Source organism: Hyla sarda, chromosome 3 (assembly GCF_029499605.1).
Source record: "Hyla sarda isolate aHylSar1 chromosome 3, aHylSar1.hap1, whole genome shotgun sequence".
Lineage (NCBI taxonomy): Eukaryota > Metazoa > Chordata > Amphibia > Anura > Hylidae > Hyla > Hyla sarda.
In genome coordinates this window covers 403,234,280-403,253,547 of record NC_079191.1, presented here as the reverse complement: position 1 = coordinate 403,253,547, position 19,268 = coordinate 403,234,280, and the positions used below count along the sequence as shown (strand labels likewise).

At 42.5% G+C, this 19,268-nt stretch overlaps 1 protein-coding gene and 1 long non-coding RNA gene across 7 annotated transcripts in view; one reads left to right on the top strand and one right to left on the bottom strand.

Moving 5' to 3' along the window:
* The first annotated feature begins 598 nt into the window (after positions 1-598).
* On the top strand, positions 599-8,532 carry LOC130360855 (uncharacterized). Of its 2 annotated transcripts, none has more exons than XR_008890835.1 (3): positions 599-727; positions 3,258-3,399; positions 8,277-8,532. It is a non-coding gene; the product is annotated as an uncharacterized LOC130360855 (long non-coding RNA). The 2 variants fall into 2 exon arrangements; XR_008890834.1 differs by lacking the exon at positions 8,277-8,532 and adding an exon at positions 3,487-3,727.
* Positions 8,533-12,734: 4,202 nt separating this feature from the next.
* SRBD1 (S1 RNA binding domain 1) overlaps positions 12,735-19,268 on the bottom strand; it is a 264,119-nt gene continuing 257,585 nt past the window's right edge. For 4 of the 5 annotated variants that reach the window (XM_056568118.1, XM_056568119.1, XM_056568121.1 and 1 more), the window contains exon 23: positions 12,735-14,275. In XM_056568118.1, the coding sequence (XP_056424093.1) occupies positions 13,986-14,275 (290 nt within the window). In that variant the 3' untranslated portion in view covers positions 12,735-13,985. The remainder of the gene's footprint in view (positions 14,276-19,268) is intronic. The other variant, XM_056568117.1, reaches the window with a different exon arrangement.

Below are 19,268 nucleotides of genomic sequence, written 5' to 3'. Positions count from 1 at the left end.
AATAATCATATGTGGATGTGAATAACTTTATCAGGTGTCAATAGGGTTAGATATATATCAGGCAGCAAGGAACAGTAAGGCCCAGATTTATCAAACTGTATGAGAGAAAAAATGGAGAGAATTTCACACAGCGACCAATCACAGCTCAGCTTTCACTTTACCTCAGCTCGACAGCAGAGCTGTGATTGGTTGCTGTGGGAAAATCTCTCCATTTTTTCTCTCACACAGTTTGATCAATCTGGGCCTAAGTTATTAAAGTTGATGTGTTGGAAGAACAAAAATGGTTAAAGGGGTACTCCAGCCCTAGACATCTTATCCCCTATCCAAAGGAGAGGGGATAAGATATCTGATCGCCGGGGTCCCACTTGCTGCACCTGGCGTTCATTTAGAGCATCGGGTGCAGTGTCGGAGGCTCGTGACGTCACGGCCACGCCCCCTCAATTCAAGTCTATGGGTGCAGCCGTGACGTCACAAGCATCCGGCACTGCATCTGGTGCTTTAAACGAACGCTGGGTGAAGCAGGGAAATCGTGGGGGTCCCCAGCGTTGGGACCCCCGTGATCAGACATCTTATCCCCTATCATCTGGATAGGGGATAAGATGTCTAGGGGCAGAGTACCCCTTTAAACCTCTTCAGAACCCTATATATATATACATGTATATATTAGTGGCTGATATCTGTCATTATGGAGCCTGCATAAGATGATCGGTGATCAGGCTGCACAAAGGTAAGGAGAAACCTCCGGCCACCATGTTAGCTGTAAAATAAGAAAAACTACCACAAGAGGACATCATTTTATATTAGAGGGGTAAAGGTTAAAAAGTAATATCAGGAAGTATTACTTTACTGAGAGAGTAGTGGATGCATGGAATAGTCTTCCTGCAGAAGTGGTCGCTGCAAATACAGTGAAGGAGTTTAAGCATGCATGGGATAGGCATAAGGCTATCCTTCATATAAGATAGGGATAGGTATGAGGCTATCCTTCATATAAGATAGGGATAGGCATAAGGCTATCCTTCATATAAGATAGGGATAGGCATAAGGCTATCCTTCATATAAGATAGAGATAGGTATGAGGCTATCCTTCATATAAGATAGGGATAGGCATAAGGCTATCCTTCATATAAGATAGGGATAGGCATAAGGCTATCCTTCATATAAGATAGAGATAAGCATTCATATAAGATAGGGATAGGTATAAGGCTATCCTTCATATAATATAGGGATAGGTATAAGGCTATCCTTCATATAATATAGGGATAGGTATAAGGCTATCCTTCATATAAGATAGGGAATAGTATAAGGCTATCCTTTATATAAGATAGGGATAGGTATAAGGCTATCCTTCATATAAGATATGGATAGGTATAAGACTATCCTTCATATAAGTAAGGTAGGGCCAGGGACTATTGATAGGATTCAGATTATTGGGCAGACTAGATGGGCCAAATGGTTCTTATCTGCCGACACATTCTATGTTTATATGGTCAGAACTGGGCAATTCTAAGCAAACTGATTTTCTGGCAGAGAATTCCACAGTCTCACTGCTCTTACAGTAAAGAACCCCCATCTGTGCTGGTGTAGAAACCTTCTTTCCTCTAAACGTAGAGGATGCCCCCTTGTTATAGATACAGTCCTGGGTATAAATAGATCATGGGAGAGATCTCTGTAGGTCCCCTGATATAATTATACATAGTTATTCTGTTTCCCTTAAGCCTTCTTTTTCTAAACTAAATAAGCCTAATTCTGATAATCTTTCTGGGTACTCTAGTCCTCCCATTCCCTGTATTAGGCTGGGTTCACACCACGATTTCTTAAATACGGTTCCCGTATACGGTTTGGAGGAGGGGGCGGGGCTTAATCGCGGCTCCCGCACTCAGCCGTATAGGGGAACCGTATTTAATGCAAGTCTATGAGCCGACCGGAGTGAACCGCAGCCTCCGGTCGGCTTCGTTTTCGGCCGTATGCGGTTTCCCGACCGCAGGCAAAAACGTGGTCGACCACGTTTTTGCCTGCGGTCGGGAAACCGCATATGGCCGAAAACAAAGCCGACCGGAGGCTGCGGTTCACTCCGGTCGGCTCATAGACTTGCATTAAATACGGTTCCCAAATACGGCTGAGTGCGGGCGCCGCGAGTAAGCCCCGCCCCCTCCTCCAAACCGTATACGGGAACCGTATTAAAGAAAACGTGGTGTGAACCCAGCCTTACTCTGGTTGCCCGTCTTTGAACCCTCTCCAGCTCCACTATATCTTTCTTGTACACTGGTGCCCAGTACTGTACACAGTATTCTATGTGTGGTCTGACCAGTACTGTACACAGTATTCTATGTGTGGTCTGACCAGTACTGTACACAGTATTCTATGTGTGGTCTGACCAGTACTGTACACAGTATTCTATGTGTGGTCTGACCAGTACTGTACACAGTATTCTATGTGTGGTCTGACCAGTACTGTACACAGTATTCTATGTGTGGTCTGACCAGTACTGTACACAGTATTCTATGTGTGGTCTGACCAGTACTGTACACAGTATTCTATGTGTGGTCTGACCAGTACTGTACACAGTACTGTATTCTATGTGTGGTCTGACCAGTACTGTACACAGTATTCTATGTGTGGTCTGACCAGTACTGTACACAGTATTCCATGTGTGGTCTGACCAGTACTGTACACAGTATTCCATGTGTGGTCTGACCAGTACTGTACACAGTATTCTATGTGTGGTCTGACCAGTACTGTACACAGTATTCTATGTGTGGTCTGACCAGTACTGTACACAGTATTCTATGTGTGGTCTGACCAGTACTGTACACAGTATTCTATGTGTGGTCTGACCAGTACTGTACACAGTAGTCTATGTGTGGTCTGATCAGTACTGTACACAGTATTCTATGTGTGGTCTGACCAGTACTGTACACAGTATTCTATGTGTGGTCTGACCAGTACTGTACACAGTATTCTATGTGTGGTCTGACCAGTACTGTACACAGTATTCTATGTGTGGTCTGACCAGTACTGTACACAGTATTCTATGTGTGGTCTGACCAGTACTGTACACAGTATTCTATGTGTGGTCTGACCAGTACTGTACACAGTATTCTATGTGTGGTCTGACCAGTACTGTACACAGTATTCTATGTGTGGTCTGACCAGTACTGTACACAGTAATCTATGTGTGGTCTGACTAGTGATTTGTACAGCGGTAGAATTATTTCCTTGTCGTGGACATCTGAAGTATCTTCTTTTTGTTTTCTAAGAATTCCTTCCTAAAAACCATACAATAGAGCTCCGGTTGATGATACACAGCAGTCGTCACGTGGCGCTTTCTATTTGTGTCTGCCTCAGAGACTGGGATTATTTATGTTAATACGGGAAGTTTCCTCATTTTACACCATCTAGGTAAGTGCACTCACCGCAACGGGTCTAATTATCACATTATCCGCCCGTCATGGTATTTTACCTTTAATTTATTTTTGTTTTATTAAGAATTCAGCTAATAAAATCTGCACCCAATGGAATCTTCCTCTCATCAGTTATTCCCTGGCTCGGGGCATCCGCCGCCTGTTTACATTACCAATACTAATAGAAATATGCGTATAGCCAGAACTCCACATCTCTAGAGAATGTCACACAAGACTTCCAATGGTGACGTCTCCTCCAAATCCTCTCGCCTCAGGAAGCATGGGCTTAATTTATGCATCTCTTCTGAACTCCATCAATGAACCACTACAAGGCAAGATCTCTTACGTGAATTAGGGGTTAAACATTAAGAAAGTAATATGCCATCTCTGGTCCACGGGGGAAGGGAAGATGGCACAAGAAAATTGTTCTTTCACGTCCAGGATTCCCATGGCACTGTGCGGCGGTGGAGGGTTCATTTTAATATTTACATTAGATCACTTAAGGGCTGTCAGCGGTAATAACCTTCTATCAATTGGATGTGTGCTATATTAATAGCAAAATAATGAATACATTTGTGAGTTAGTCCTACACTGGTCATAACTGGTATTTATAACTGGGATGGGATATCTAGGAAGCTGGTTAAATGGAGATATATTAACAAGACATTGACGTGACTCCAAGTTCTATCTACAGAAAGTATTTCAAGGTACTGAGTAATGAATATACGGCCACCACTAGGGTCAAGTCAGAGAGAAGAATGTCTATGAGGAAATGTCTTACAAGTTAAAGGGGTATTCCATGAAAAAACTTTTTTTTATTTTTTATGAACTGGCTACAGAAAGTTAAACAGATTTGTACATTATTTCTATAAAAAAATCTTCCAATAATTATCAGCTGCTGAAGTTGAGTTGTTCTTTTCTGTCTGGCCATAGTGTTCTTTGCTGACAGCTCTGCTCATCTCGGGAACTGCACAGAGTAGAAGAGGTTTGCTATGGGGATTTGCTTCTACTATGGACAGTTCCCGAGACACGTATCATCAGAGAGCACTTAGACAGAAAAGAACAACTCAACTTCAGCAGCTCAAGTACTGAAAGGATTAAGATTTTTAATAGAAGTCATTTGCAAATCTGTTTAACTTTCTGGAGCCAGATGATTGATTTTTCTTGGATAATCGCTTTAAAGGGGGACTCCACTTCCCAGTGTTGGGAACATTTCGTTCCGAACGCTGGGTGCGGGCATTGGGGGCACCACGCCCCCTTTGTGACATCCCGCCCCCCACATGATGTCACACCCTGCCCCTTCAATGCAAGCCTATGGGAGGGGGCGTGACGGCCCTCCCATAGACTTGCATTGAGGAGGCGGGGCGTCAAGTCACGATGGGGGCGTTCGGATGCCCCCCCGCACCCAGCGTTCGTAAATAAATGTTCCGAATGCTGGGGAGTGGAGTATCCCTTTAAAGAGCACCTGAGATTATTCTAATATCTAAAAGGGATATTTCGGTGCTCCAGCGTTCTGAACATTTTGTTCAGAACTATATCGACACTACAACAATAACGATGTAATAATCTTTATTAAGCAAAAATGACCAGACAAAAATAGCCCTCCCATTAAAATGACCCACCCTTTAAAACATACAAACCCCAAAAAACAAAAAGAATGGATGGGGAACACCAGCAGACAGTAAACCCCTACCCCCACACTTCCTCAATTCATGTGTATAGACATGAATAGAGGGGGCATGGCGTGATGTCACGAGGGGGGCGTGGTTTCACAACCACTGCCGCAGGAACCTGGCGTTTGTTTAGAGATCGAGTGTGTGTGTATGTGGGGGGGATATATGGAAGGGGGGCCTCTGATCGCGTGGAAACCCTTGCTGACATCTTATCCCCTATCATTTGGATGGGGGATAAGACGTCTAGCAGCGAAGTACCACTTTAAAGATTAGAGTGTGACTAAAGCAACCCCCATAACCCTTGTGATGTACCAGGCCTTGGTAACTGAGTTGGGCGACTTGTATAGCAGTACTTAGGTTGAAGACATATTGATCACCTGCTAAAATAGGATTTGCTTTCCTAAAATTGTCAGGCTGGGAACAAAAAAAGGCCCATCATTTTAGACTTTGCAGCCCATTTTTCCAACTGCTGGGGCCCCCAAAAATCACCTCACTTGAAGTGAGAGCTTCGGGCATGATGGTAGTGTTTTGTTAATCAGCTGGAGAGCCACAGATTAGGATAATGTTTCACCCATCATCACTACAGAACTTACCAAGTGACTACAGCTCTGATGGGACAGTCAAGCAGAATACACATTGATATGACTCACAGGTGACATCTGACATCTTCTCTGTTGTCGTTTCTTTGTACTTGTACTTATTTCCGCTACATCTTCCTTTGCAGAGTTTGATGCCCAGAAATCAAAGGTTCCTCATTTTGTCAGCAGATCCTCATTCTCCATATGAAGACAATAACCATTACAACCCTGCCAGACACTGTGCCCTCTGATTATAATCTTGCCTGAATATAATACTGATACCCGGTGTTTCTTCTCAGTTTGGTGCAATTCCACCCCTGTACTGTCCTCCTTACAGACAGCTCTGTCACCCAGACCCCTAAGTCCCCCCCAAACCCCTTAGTCCTCCTCCAGATCCATCTTTCCCCTCCTCCTTAAGATCACTAAGTGCTCAAGACATCTGTCCTCCTCCTCCAGACCCTTAAGTCCCCCCAGATTTATTTGCCCCCAGACACCTCTGCCCCCCCAGACCCTTAAGTCCTCTTTCATACCTCTCTTTCCTCCTCCAGACCCCTATTTCCCCTGACCACTCTGTTCCCTTCTACTCCACAGCTCTATGCCCCCCTGACCCTTCTGTCCTCCTCCACCACACAACTAGTGTTGAGCGGCATAGGCCATATTCGAATTCGCGAATATATGGACGAATATTCGTCATATATTCGCATATTCGTAATATTCTCTTTTTATTTTCGCATATGCGAAAATTCATGTATGCAAAAATTAACATATGCAAAAATTTGCATATACAAAAATTAACATAAGCGGAAATTCGCATATGCGAAAATTAGCATACACAAAATTTCGCATATGCTAAAATTCGCACAACAGTCTCACACCGTAGTATTAGAGCCTTCTTTACACCACACAAGCTGGAAGCAGAGAGAGATGATCACTGTGATGTGTACTGTGAAAAAAATAAACAACGAATATTAGTAATTACGAATATATAGTGCTATATTCGCGAATATGCGATATTCGCGAATAAAATTCGTATTGCGAATATTCGCGAGCTACACTACACACAACTCTGCCCCCCAGGGCACCTCTGTCCTCCTTCTCCATACTTCTCTGCCCCCCAAGACACCTGCGTCCTTCTCCTCATCTTGTTGAAGAGGCTTCCTGTTCCATGGGTGCGTAGACTCAAGCTCTCTGTGGTGGAGTTATTCTCATCTGGCTGCAATAACTAAAAGGGGTTTTCAAGTAAAGATAACTATTGATGGATAGGCCCCTAGCGGTTTTGTGCCCACATTACACTGAAAGTGGAGCTGAAAGCAGGCAGCTCTATACTCTGTAGTGGTGGCACCGGGGTAATGCAGTCTAAGCTCCTATGGGAGTGAGTAGGAGCTATGGATTGAATAGGGCCCATTCTTATCCCAGCATGGATCTGTCGGCACCCGATTTTGAGGTTCTCTCAATGTATCAGTATCTTGGAGGCACAAATTGTGATGTCAGTGTTGTCTATGAAGAATGACATCCTGAATTCCCTAATTATAATCTCTACTACTTTTATTTTCCGATCAATGAAAATTTAATTTACTGCATAAATAACTTTGCACAAATAACATTCTTAGCATATTAGGGCAATGCTATTGTGTAGCAGGAATCAGATGAGAACTTTAAATGTAGAGGAATGATGACAATTTTACCTATGATTGGATTGTAAGCAAACCCAGTCCTTCCCTCTGTGCTGAGCTTTAGGCAATGACGTTGTGTTGTGTCAAAGCAATTAGTGTCGTGCGACAAAACCCAGCTCCGGTCGCCAAACAGGGGAAGCTGGGACCTTGTTAACCGGCGAATAAAAGGCTCTGAAGGCCTTGGAAGAACCAGAATACTCGGCACACACCATGCTCATGTTCTACCTTGTAACAGTAAAACACTCCATTACCCTTTATACTTTTCTTTCTGCTTTTATTATCCGAGTATAAAACTCAACTGGCAAATGAATGTGGCAACAACAAGAGCAAAACTAATTACAAGCCACTTCCAATATTCCTTCCCTTTAATGTATTACCCTTTGAGAGGTTTAATTGGGCTGCAGGGAGACGGGAGGTTACTGGAGTTGTAAATGTTCCCTATAAACACAAACAAGAAAGAGAACTAATATAGTGAGGGAATATGGGATTCATTTTGCAAATTGTCTGATTAGTGGATTGTTGCCCATCAATAATTACCTTAAGATTTTCCCAAGACCCTTCTTTATTGGAGTCTGGCAACTCTACCTCCCGAACGGGCCTGTCAATCAGCTCCTGCAGATGGGAGGGCCATTAGGGAAAGCACGCTTGTAAACCTGCTGGGGGAGAAGATTACACAAAGCAATATGTGGCAGAAAACGAAACCCGTAGGTTTGAATAACCAAGGGTATAATTCACTTTCTGGTTAAATATTGGTATCTAGGTACTTAAGAACATCACAGTCTTTATCGCTGAAAAATTGATAGATACAGAAATGTTGTTACCTCTAGTGCACCCAATCCTGTTTATGCGCTTATGGGACATTAGTTTGAGATATCTGGAAGTAATTTGCAAGTCTTTACCAGTAACTTGTTCACTATTAACCAGTCAAATGAACTTCCCCCATGTCCCTAGGTAACATCTTGCTGAACTGAGAACAATGATCCTCATGGGAAGGCTTGACAGGGGGCGGGCAAGAACAGAGTATTACACAGCCGATGTCCCGGTCTAATGGCAGAAACCTCTGATATCTCTTGATCTGCTGTTAAACCACTTGTATGCAGTGATCAAAGCTGACTGTGGCATACGAGTGTACACAGAGAAAGGAACACCCATGCTCAGCATTAACAGTATGTCCGATTTTTATTTTACCCTTTTCCCCACCAAAATAAAATAATTTCTGTAATGGCACCAGTAGAAGTTGAAATGATTTTCAGGTCGGCATCACCAAAATATTCTGGGTGCTTAAAAGGTTAATTAACCAAGACTAAAACCTAATACAAGACAGAAGATATAGACAGCGCCTAAAGAGTGATACGGCATTGGATGAAAAAACAACAATGCAGGGGACATTTTGTATTACCAGTTTTCCCAAGCTGCTTTTATTAAAAAATCCCGAGAGCTACAATGTTCATGATGCTTCCCAGCCAACCAAATTTCCTCCCCTCTTCCCTCCCACTGTGATGTATTGCTGCTTACCCATGAACTCCCGAGCATTCTGTTCTGCACATGTGTAGTTCAGCCGCACTGTGAGTAGACTGATTGAAGTATTACCCGGTGTGCTTGCGCACTCACTTGCTCAGCGAATCAGAAATAAAATCAAGCTAAAGAATAAATTGGTGGCAAGCGACTAAAACAAATAAACTTTTGGCGAGTGTGGGGAGGTAGATCATCCGAGACCCTTGTACACATATACTGTCTCAAAATGAGTAGCTATCTTAAAATGCACAATAAAACTTTAAAGGGGTACTCCACCCCTAGAGATCTCATCCCCTATTCAAAGGAGAGGGGATAAGATGTCTGATCTCCCTGCTGCACCTGGCGTTTGTTTAGAGCCTTGGGTGCAGCTCCAGAGGCTCGTGACGTCATAGCCATGCCCCCCTTAATGGAAGTCTATAGGAGTGGCATCGCCAGTCATCTGGCACGGAGCGAAGTTCGCTACGTGCACCGGATGTCTGGGGTGCCGCAGCCGAGATCGCGGGGGTCCCCAGCGGCAGGACTCCCGCGATCAGACATCTTATCTCCTATCCTTTGGATTGAGGATAAAATGTCTAGAGGTGGAGTACCCCTTTAACCCCTTAAGGACACAGCCCATTTTGACCTTAAGGACGCAGCCAATTTTATTTTTGCATTTTCGTTTTTTCCTCTTCGCCTTCTAAAAAACATAACTCTTTTATATTTTCATCCACAGACTAGTATGAGGGCTTGTTTTTTGCGAACAGTTGTCCTTTGTAATGACATCACTCACTTTACCATAAAAATGTATGGCGAAATTTAAAAAATACCATTTTATGTGGGGAAATTGAGAAGAAAACCGCAATTTTGCTAATTTTGGAAGGTTTCGTTTTCCCACTGTACAATTTACGGTAAAAATTACATATTTTCTTTATTCTGCGGGTCAATATGATTAAAATGATACCCATGATTACATACTTGTCTATTATTGTACCGCTTTAAAAAAATCTCAAACCTTTTAACCAAATTTGGGCGTTTAAAATCCCTCTATTTTGACGACCTATAACTTTTCCATATTTCTGTATAAGCGGCGGTATGAGGGCTCATTTTTTGCACCATGATCTGTACTTTTTTTTGATGCCCCATATGCATATATGAAACGTTTAATACATTTTTGGGGGAATATTATGTGATAAAAAAGAAGCAATTTTGGATTTTTTTTATTTTTACGTTATTTTCACCATATGGGAGCATTAACATTATATTTTGATAATACAGACATTTACACACGTGGCGATACCAAATATGTTTATTAATTAATTTTTGCTTTACACTTTCCAGGGGTAAAATGGGAAAAAGTGACAATCTTTATTGGGGGAGGGGATTTTTTTTCATATATTTTTTTTTACACTTTAAGAGTCCCCATAGGGGGCTAATTATAGCAATCCATTGATTGCTAATACTGTCCAGTGCTATGCATAGGGCTCTTAGCGCTTCGATACATCTCCTGATGCCTCCCGGTGATCCCGGACTCCTGGGCTTATAGACATGTATCTAGCGGTGAGTGCATGCTATCGTTTTCTTGGCTTTGTGATTGCATAGAATATGCCTAGAAAATGTGTAAAATGTGAAGAATTTCGTGCTTAGTGACGTCCCATCATGGGGATTCCATAGATTGCCTAGGCGTCCTGTACAATGTCCTGTAAATTTACTGTAACAAACAAGGAACTAACATGTTTATAATGTTTAATAAAAAACGGTCATATTGTTGTTGTGTTTAAGATATCAGTCGATGTTGTCTGATAAGTTTGAGGTTAGTGATAAAATACCCAAAATTGATGGGTCTATTAGACTTCTATATCTTGGGATTACAGTAAAAGATTGGAATGTGATTTTGTATATCTAAAATGTATTTAAAATCTTTATCTGTATTTAGCATCCAGTCACATAATTGTTTACGTCTACATTGTGTGATCTGATATCAGTTTCTCATACGTCCCTGTATTCAAATGTCGCGTTAGGTCTTTTTCATTATATAAGCAATATCCATTAGTGGTGCACCGAAAGAAAAATTGTGGTCCAAAACTGAAATTTTAGGATGTGCTTGATCGAAAACCGTAAATGACATGCCCCTCATACGTAAACCATTTACTAACTAAAACTTCCAGAATACCCCGACACAGCCTTTGGCACTGCAGCTGTCCCAAACCAAAAAACTCACAGAATGTTGCATTACAGAGCAGTGATCTGCAACCTGTCAGGGCATGCTGGGAGTTATAGTTCTACACTAGCTGCAAAGTCACAGGTTGCAGATCACTGCTATATTGCCTTTTGACTTAAAGGGGTACTCCGGCCCTAAACATCTTATCCCCTATCCAAAGGATAGGGTATAAGATGTCTGATTACGGGGATCCTGCCGCTGGGGACCACCGCGATCTCGGAATGTGGCACCCCAGACATCCGGTGCACAGAGCTAACTTCACTCAGTGCCAGATGACTGGGGACGGAGGCTCGTGACGTCACGGTCACACCCCACTCATTGCGTCACACTCACGTTTCCTCAATGCAAGTCTATGGGAGGGGGCATCACATAGACAACACTGTCACTTAACTAATGTGCACTCACCATGGAAAAACTCCTCATGCTGCAGATGCGTTCCCCTGCCAGTGACAGTCCGGCGTGTTGAACGATCCGGCGTCTAAACTGAGACACCGGACGATTGTAAACTGTGCCATTCAAATAATTGGGATCAGTTCTAGCATCAGTTTCCCTCTGGTGACTGCAACGGAGGGAAAAGATGACTGACGCCGGACACATGTGAACGAGCCCTTACCTCCCCTCTCATTGACAGCTGGTAGTCATGCTTCCCGTCCTACAGCTCTGCTTAAGAAGAAATGGTGAGGTCACTCCCTGGCCGGAGCTCCTAAGCCCACATCAGGCACCCTGTTCGGGATTATCTCAGCCCATTCATCATGTCTTCAATCGGTCTGGCTTCAAGGAGCACATGGGCTCAACGTGGCGCAGGATACAAAAGGAATGGAGATCAGATAAAATCGAGATAATTTATTTCCCAAGATGCAATGCGTTTCGCAGCAGGAAAGCAGCTTCATCAGGCCTAGCCGGAGGGCTGCGGATACATTACCTCTTGATGCGCTTACCATTGTTGTGTATGACGCTACACAACCACATCTGGTGAGCTGCTGTCTTATTTCACTTTTATACTGATTATCTCTCTTTTATCACACCAAGAAGCGCTCTCCTTTTTCTCCCCTTTAGACCATTCATCATGTCTGACAGTTGCCGACACAGTACTGTAGCTTGGGAGCTGTGGGACACAGAAGCAGATGACCTGGCTATGACCCCAGCCCATCCACCAGCAATCCCGGCAGTGTGAGCAGAAAGCATCGGCTAAGCAGAGATGAGGTGGGACAACCCCTTTAAAGGAGATGTCAAATACTTAAAATTACAGAAAAATATAACTCTATGGGAGAGTCATTCGGCTACCTTCAGGTTCTCCCATAGAGTTATATGGAGGGGGCAGGAGTCGTGAGGCACTGCTCCCAGGGAGAGCCAGGGCTCTGTATAGGAGATCCTGGGGTATAGGGGATACGTTTTCTGTAATTTTAGGTATGAGACAACCCCTTTAATTCCTGTGAATCAAGTAAAGGGTAAACAAAGTTCTTCGAGGGGTGCAGTTTTATCAATGGGTTGATTTGTGGGGGTTTCTAACATACAGGCCTTTCAAATCAACTTTAGAAATGAACTGCTCCCTAAAAACAATTAAGGAATTTGGGGAATTGCTGTTAAATTTAGGCCTGTAACCTAAAAAGTAAAATGAAGTTTATCAAATGAAGCCAACATAAAATAGAACATGTTGTAAATATGATTTAGTACAAAATTTAAGTGGCACAACTATCTTTCTAATAAGCAGAGAATTTCCTATCCATAAAAATGCTACTCTCAAATTTCCCATGACATTTTGAAATGTGTAAGAAAACAATATATATATAATAATAATAAAAAATATTTGAAAAATCCTCCCCCTTTTCCTAATTTTTTAAAATAAAACACTTAAAAAACATGTTTGGTATCACCGAATGTGTAATTGTCCCAACGAATAAATTAATACATTCCTGATCCTGCATGATCAACGGCCTAAACGTAAAAAAAAATATTCCAAAAGCCAAAACTGCTGATTTTTGGTCACATCACCTCCAAGAAAAAAAATGATAAAAAGTGATTAAAAAGCCAGAACTGCACACGTGATACAGTTAAAAACTACAGCTCTTGGTGCACAAAAAAATTTAACCCCAACACAGTTCAATAGGTGGAAAAATAAAAAGGTTCTAGGGGTCAGAAAACAGCAATGAACAGATTTATATTTTTTCCAAGTCTACTTTTTTTTAACCATAAAAAGAAAAATAAATTCTCCATGTTTGGTATCAATGGAATCATACTGATCCACAGAATAAAGTTAGCATGTCCGTTTAACTGTATCCTGAACCCCCAAAAAATTATTGGCCCACAAATCTGCGCAATTCCAATTTTTTTTTCAATTTTGCACCTACATTTAATATTTTTTTCTCGCTTCATAGTACATGATAAAAGTGAAAATTACAACTTATCCCACAAAAAATAAGTCGAAATACAACTATTCAGTGAAAAAAAAAAAAAAAAGTTTGAGGAGGAAGAAAACGGTAGCCAAAAATCCTAAAGACTGAAACAGGCCTGGTCCTTAAGGGGTTAATATTCTTCTAATGTACATTTCAAACAATAAACAAGAAGCTGAATGTGAACAGAGTCTCATCAAATATTAGCAAATTAAAATATTAAAAAACTTTTTATTTTTTATTCTATGTTTAGAGGCCGTTTCTGGTGGGTTAAAAAAATTATAATAATAACTATATCTAAAAACCCTGGTTAAAGAACTCCCTGTCTTGGCATTTCTGCTACATATTTCAGAATGTATAAAACAAGGAGAAGACATTTCAGATGGTGATGTGAGAGGAAATAACTTGGCGTTACAAAAACAACAAAGTTTCCTGCCATAGTTTATTCTTGACTGGCATTTCTGCTCCAAATCTTAAGTCACGGAGGAATTTTACAAGTCAGGAGAGCAGGAATTCTCCTAACAGCACTTAAACTTAAAGCATCAAATTTTTTCTTTTTTATAAAACACGTAAAAGTTCCAGAGTAATCCTTGACTGTCTAATGTCAATATTTATAACTCTAACTTCCACCCTCTCTCCAGGTCCCAGTCCAAGACTTCTCCTTCTCTTCTCCTTGGAGAGTTTGTCTTCTGTTATATATCGCATTGGAATTAGTCCAGCTTTGCCCACACCAATGTCCACAAAAACTCCAAACAAAGTTGCGTTTTCTACTTTCCCGGTTAGAATGGTCCCCACCTTCAGATCTTCAAGGCACACAATATTGGTCTTAAAATCTGTTTTGTCAAATTCTGAAAAAAATTCAAATGTATTCCATGTCAAATCATCTCAAAGTCAAATATATCCAATAACAGTTGATAAACATATTCTCAAATGGGTTCTCCAACAAAACATAAAATCATCTTAAAATGAAACATTTTACTAAACAAAGACATGGAACCCTAACCTAAACGGGTATTCCGGAGAATTTTTTTCCCCCCAATTTAACTGTGCACAGGGTGTCACCGTTATTTAAAAAACTGCTGACATATCAAAGTTTTTTTTTTTTTTTAAATGACAGGGACATTTTAAATATAAATATAACCTATACTCATACCCCCCCGCCACACTCCTCTGCTGGGCCTGCTATGTTCACAACGGCACCGCTACACTTCCTTGTGTCTGTGTTGGTCTCTCCAGCACAACCAGTCAGTGAATACTGTGGTGTCCCTCCCCAGCCACTGATTGGCTAAGTGGGAAGGGCCTTGTGCGACACAGATACAAAGAAGATAGCAGGCATGGCAGGGAGCAGGGAGGTAAGTAAAGATTGGTCTCGTAAAAAGGATTTTCAGTTGAAGAGGTGGTCCCTAAGCCCTGACTGACAGATGTTTCCCTGTATGATTTATAATGTTTCCTAAACCAGAGAGACAGGTACAGATGGCTTTTCCCTTCCTCAGTGGCTCTAGTTGATAGATCTTTCTCCCTAGGGGTAGGTTGCGCAGAATAAAACTAATAAAAGATTCCAGTATAAGTTTCTCCATTTAAATGTAGCCACTCTTGTTAACAACTCCTTCCTGCTGAAACAAATTGTGAATAGTTCATTGCTTGTACTATACACTGCAATAGTACTGTATTCGGGTCTATTCACATGTGCATATTTGATGTGCAGGATTTGAAGTCGTGTTCAGTCATTTAGTTTACATTGACCTCTGCAGCATCAGATCTGCAGCATCAGATATGCTCAGGATACTGTACGTGTGAAAACACCCTTACAGAATATAGTAATCGGATGACTTTGCACCCTGTGATCAGGAGGTGGATGCTTGGAGATCAGAGGGGACCACAACCGGCTTTCTACCTGTCGGGATGCCATGGACGCTATTGACCGTGGCTTCTAGAGGGATAAACGGCCACTATGGGAGTCAGGGATGTGGAATTCCTATCGCCCGACGCCCAGTACATGCAGTTCCGGGCGCCAGGCAGTTGAATTTTTCTGGCCCTTAACCCTACTTCGGGCAAGCAGGGCCGGACCTGACAAGCACGGCGGCGCTCAGCAGTCTGTTTGGACTTCTTCCATCAAAAAAAGCTGAAGAAAAAACGGATACAGTAAATTTAACATTGAAGTCTATGGAAAAAGGATGAGCCTTTAATGTCATCCGTTTGCATCCATTTTTTCAATCCGTTTTTTTGGTCCGTTTTTACTTCTGAGCATGCTCGGAACAAAAAAAAATTTTTTTTTGCTTTATTAACTAAACAATAACGGATCACACCCGTTGTTATCAGTTTTTTTTTTTTAAAGTCCATTTTTATTTTTGACGGGAGAAGAACAGGAAGGGTCTAGACAACCGTGTGAAAGCAGCTTAAGGTGCAACAATTTCCCTATAACATACATGAGGAATAAATGTTTTGAGGGTGTGAGAAAAAACCCATTCAAGTACTGGGAGAACGGGAACATCTATGGCAGAATTTACACTGTTGGATTTGACCAAGGGGACAGTGCTGTCCAATGAGCCACCATGCTGCCCTCCATAAGTAACAACATAAAACTACTAATAATAACAACATAATGTAAAGATTTACAACAAACAACAAATATAGCATATTAAAGGGGCACTCCATTGCCCCAGCGTTCGGAACATTTTGTTCCGAACGCTGGGTGTGGGCTCGTGATGTCACAACCACTCCCCCTCATGACATCACTCCACGCCCCTCAATGCAAGTCTATGGGAGGGGGCGTGGCAGCTGCAGGCCGGGGGGGAGTCACGCCACATCCCCTCAATGCAAGTCTATGGGAGGGGGCGTGTCATCTGCCACGCCCCCTCCCATAGACTTGCATTGAGGGGGTGTGGCGTGACTTCCCCCCCAGCCTGCACCCAGCGTTTGGAACAAAATGTTCCGAATGCTGGGGAAGTGGAGTCCCCCTTTCATACCGCGCAGTGTGACACGTGGTTGACTGTAAGCCAAGGAGTGCTCCCGAGAGCAGATACAGCCGCCTGACATCTGTATTTCCAGACTGAGGGTCATTCTTCTCGAGATTACATTCATACGGAAACGCATTAAACGACGTCACGTTACAACAAATCATTTCTCCCCAGCCAAATCATTTCCCTTCACTAGAAGCTGAACATTAACGCCAGCAAAATAATCATCATAAATTCTATAGACCTATAAAAAAAATCATTTGAATCATCTAGGGAACATCTATAAAGAAAGGCAAATAATAAGCGAGTAAGGAGGAAAGCTCTACTGTGAAACGACTCATTTTTGTGGTCAGGCGACCACATATTCAGGAAATGAATTCAAATCTGAAAATAAATTACATGCCATATAAATTGTGAATCAAGAAATGTGCACTTATTAAATAAAGCCACCGGAGACCCTTGGAAGACTGTGGTTAGCTCATGACAGGGCCGACTTCAAGGGCTAAATGTTATTTCTTGGGACGGTTGATGCTGGATCTGATAAATGGGTGATTTATGAGCTCGATCAACAAAGACAAATACAGTCTTCAGTGATCTCTTCAATCCAACTCTTTGTAGACCTGGAGATGGAGAGGATACAGAGTCCGGCGACCGGCCTTAAAATAGGGAGTATTATTGCAGGGTAAAGCCATGTTCTGTTTGAAGTCTACCAAGAAAAATGACTTTACTTCTTAATACTTGTACTTAGTAGGTCTCTCTGTATATCCAAAAGACAAACACCATATATAGGATATCATCAAGTGTTTAAAATGCTACATAAGTAGGTTGGTATTCACTGGAGGAAGGAAATGGAACCCAGACCAAGAATAGACAGATCAGGCCAGGAGCTTCGGATCCACTGAGCACCAACCTTTGTGGCCTAAGGGCAGAGCTGCAACCAAAGGTCACACATTAAAGGGGAACTCCGCTCCTAGACATCTTATCGCCTATCCAAAGAATAGGGTATAAGATGTCTGAGCGCGGGGGTCCCTCCGCTAGGGACCCCCCATGATCTCGGCTGTGGAACCCCAGACATCCAGTGCACGGAGCGAACATCGCTCTGTGCCGGATGACTGGCGATGCAGGGCGGAGGCTCGTGAGGTCACGGCTGCTTTTGAGGTCACGGCCACGCTCCCTCAATGCAAGTCTATGGGAGGGGGCGTGACAGCCAAGCCTCCTCCCATAGACTTGCATTGAGGGGGCGTGGCCATGAAGTCACAAGCGGGGCGGGGAATGATGTCTAAGGACGGAGTACCCCTTTAAACTTGGCCATTGTGCATAATAGTGAAGACTGTATGCCAAGTGGACTGTCAATCATATTCAGAGACTTGTATGCAGGATATAGTGAATGTAGTGTGTATGGAGTCTGTCTGACCGAAGTCCACTTAAATGTATTTGCTACCATTTTTTAACCCCATCAGTGATCCGCCTAATTTGGGTGTTAGGCTGAGTTCACACCACGATTTTCTAATACAATTCCCATATCGGGTTTTTGATAAAAAAAAAACGGATTCCTCAAAACCTGACTAAACTGTATCAAAACGTGTGTAAAAATTTTGATCCATATTCGGTTTGAAAAAATGATGTCCGGTTATATCCGCTTTTTAAGAAAAAAACTTATACGTTTTTAACTTTTCTTCCATTATTAATAAAGTTTCACTTGTTTGATTGTAATTCCAAGAAAAAAAACTGTGCAAAAACAAGTCAAAAACCATATGGTGAAAAATGGATGGAACCGTCCGCACATACGGTTCTGTACAGTTCCCATTGACTCCCATGTTAAAAAAAAACGTATACGTTTCAATACGGTTTTTCACCCGGACTAAAAACTGTGGTAGGCTAAGGTTTTGAGTACAGGAAAAAAAACTGACAAAACCGTATAGGATGCCAAACAGACACAACCTGATGCATCTTTTGGCATACGGTTTTCAATGGCGAGTAAATGCATATGGTTTTCAATATGGTTCCGTACGGTTTTCAAATTTAAAACGTATACGGGAACTGTATTGCAAAAACGTGGTGTGAACCCAACCTTAGGTGGGCTATGCCAAGATTATAAATTTACACCTATCCAAAGCATAGAGGATACCTATCTGACTGCTGGGAGCCACAACAATCACGAGAATGGTGGTCTCCCAGTCGAGCACACCTGTGGCCACTTGCTTGCTGTGGAATGGCTGAAGACAGCCGAATACAACACTCTGGCAGTCTCGTTGTAAGTAAATCAATAGTGCATGCTCGACCAGCACCCAATTTAAGGTAAGTTCACACCTGCATGGAGGCTCCATTTGCTTTCCCGTTTTTCTGCTTTGTATGATGGACACCAATGGACCTTGTTGACGTTAATGGAGTCTAAGGGGTTTCTGGCTGGTGTCCTTCCTTTTACAGGTTTTCGACAGTATTACATAACAGTGCTTACATTTTTTTGGGTTAAAGGAGTACTCCAATGCAATAAAATATATCCCCTATCCAAAGGATAGGGGATAAGTTTTAGATTGCAGGGGGTCTGACCGCTGGGACCTTCCACGATCTCCTGCATGGCATTCCCAGCAGTCCCCAGGAACAAGGGAGTGCCGACCCCCACATGAAGCAGCAGCTGACATGCCCCCTCCATGTATCCCATGGGGACTGCTGGAGTACCGTGCAGAAGATCGCAGGGGGTCCCGGACCCCCTAATCTAAAACTTATCCCCTAACCTTTGGATAGGGAATACGTTTTATTACATTGGATTACTCTTTTAAACAGATTCTGCAAAGGAGGCCTGAAAAGAGCCTCTGATGCAGATGTGAACTTAGGGGAGAAGGGACCGCTGCTCTTGTGATCAGCAGGGCCCAAGCAGTTGGGC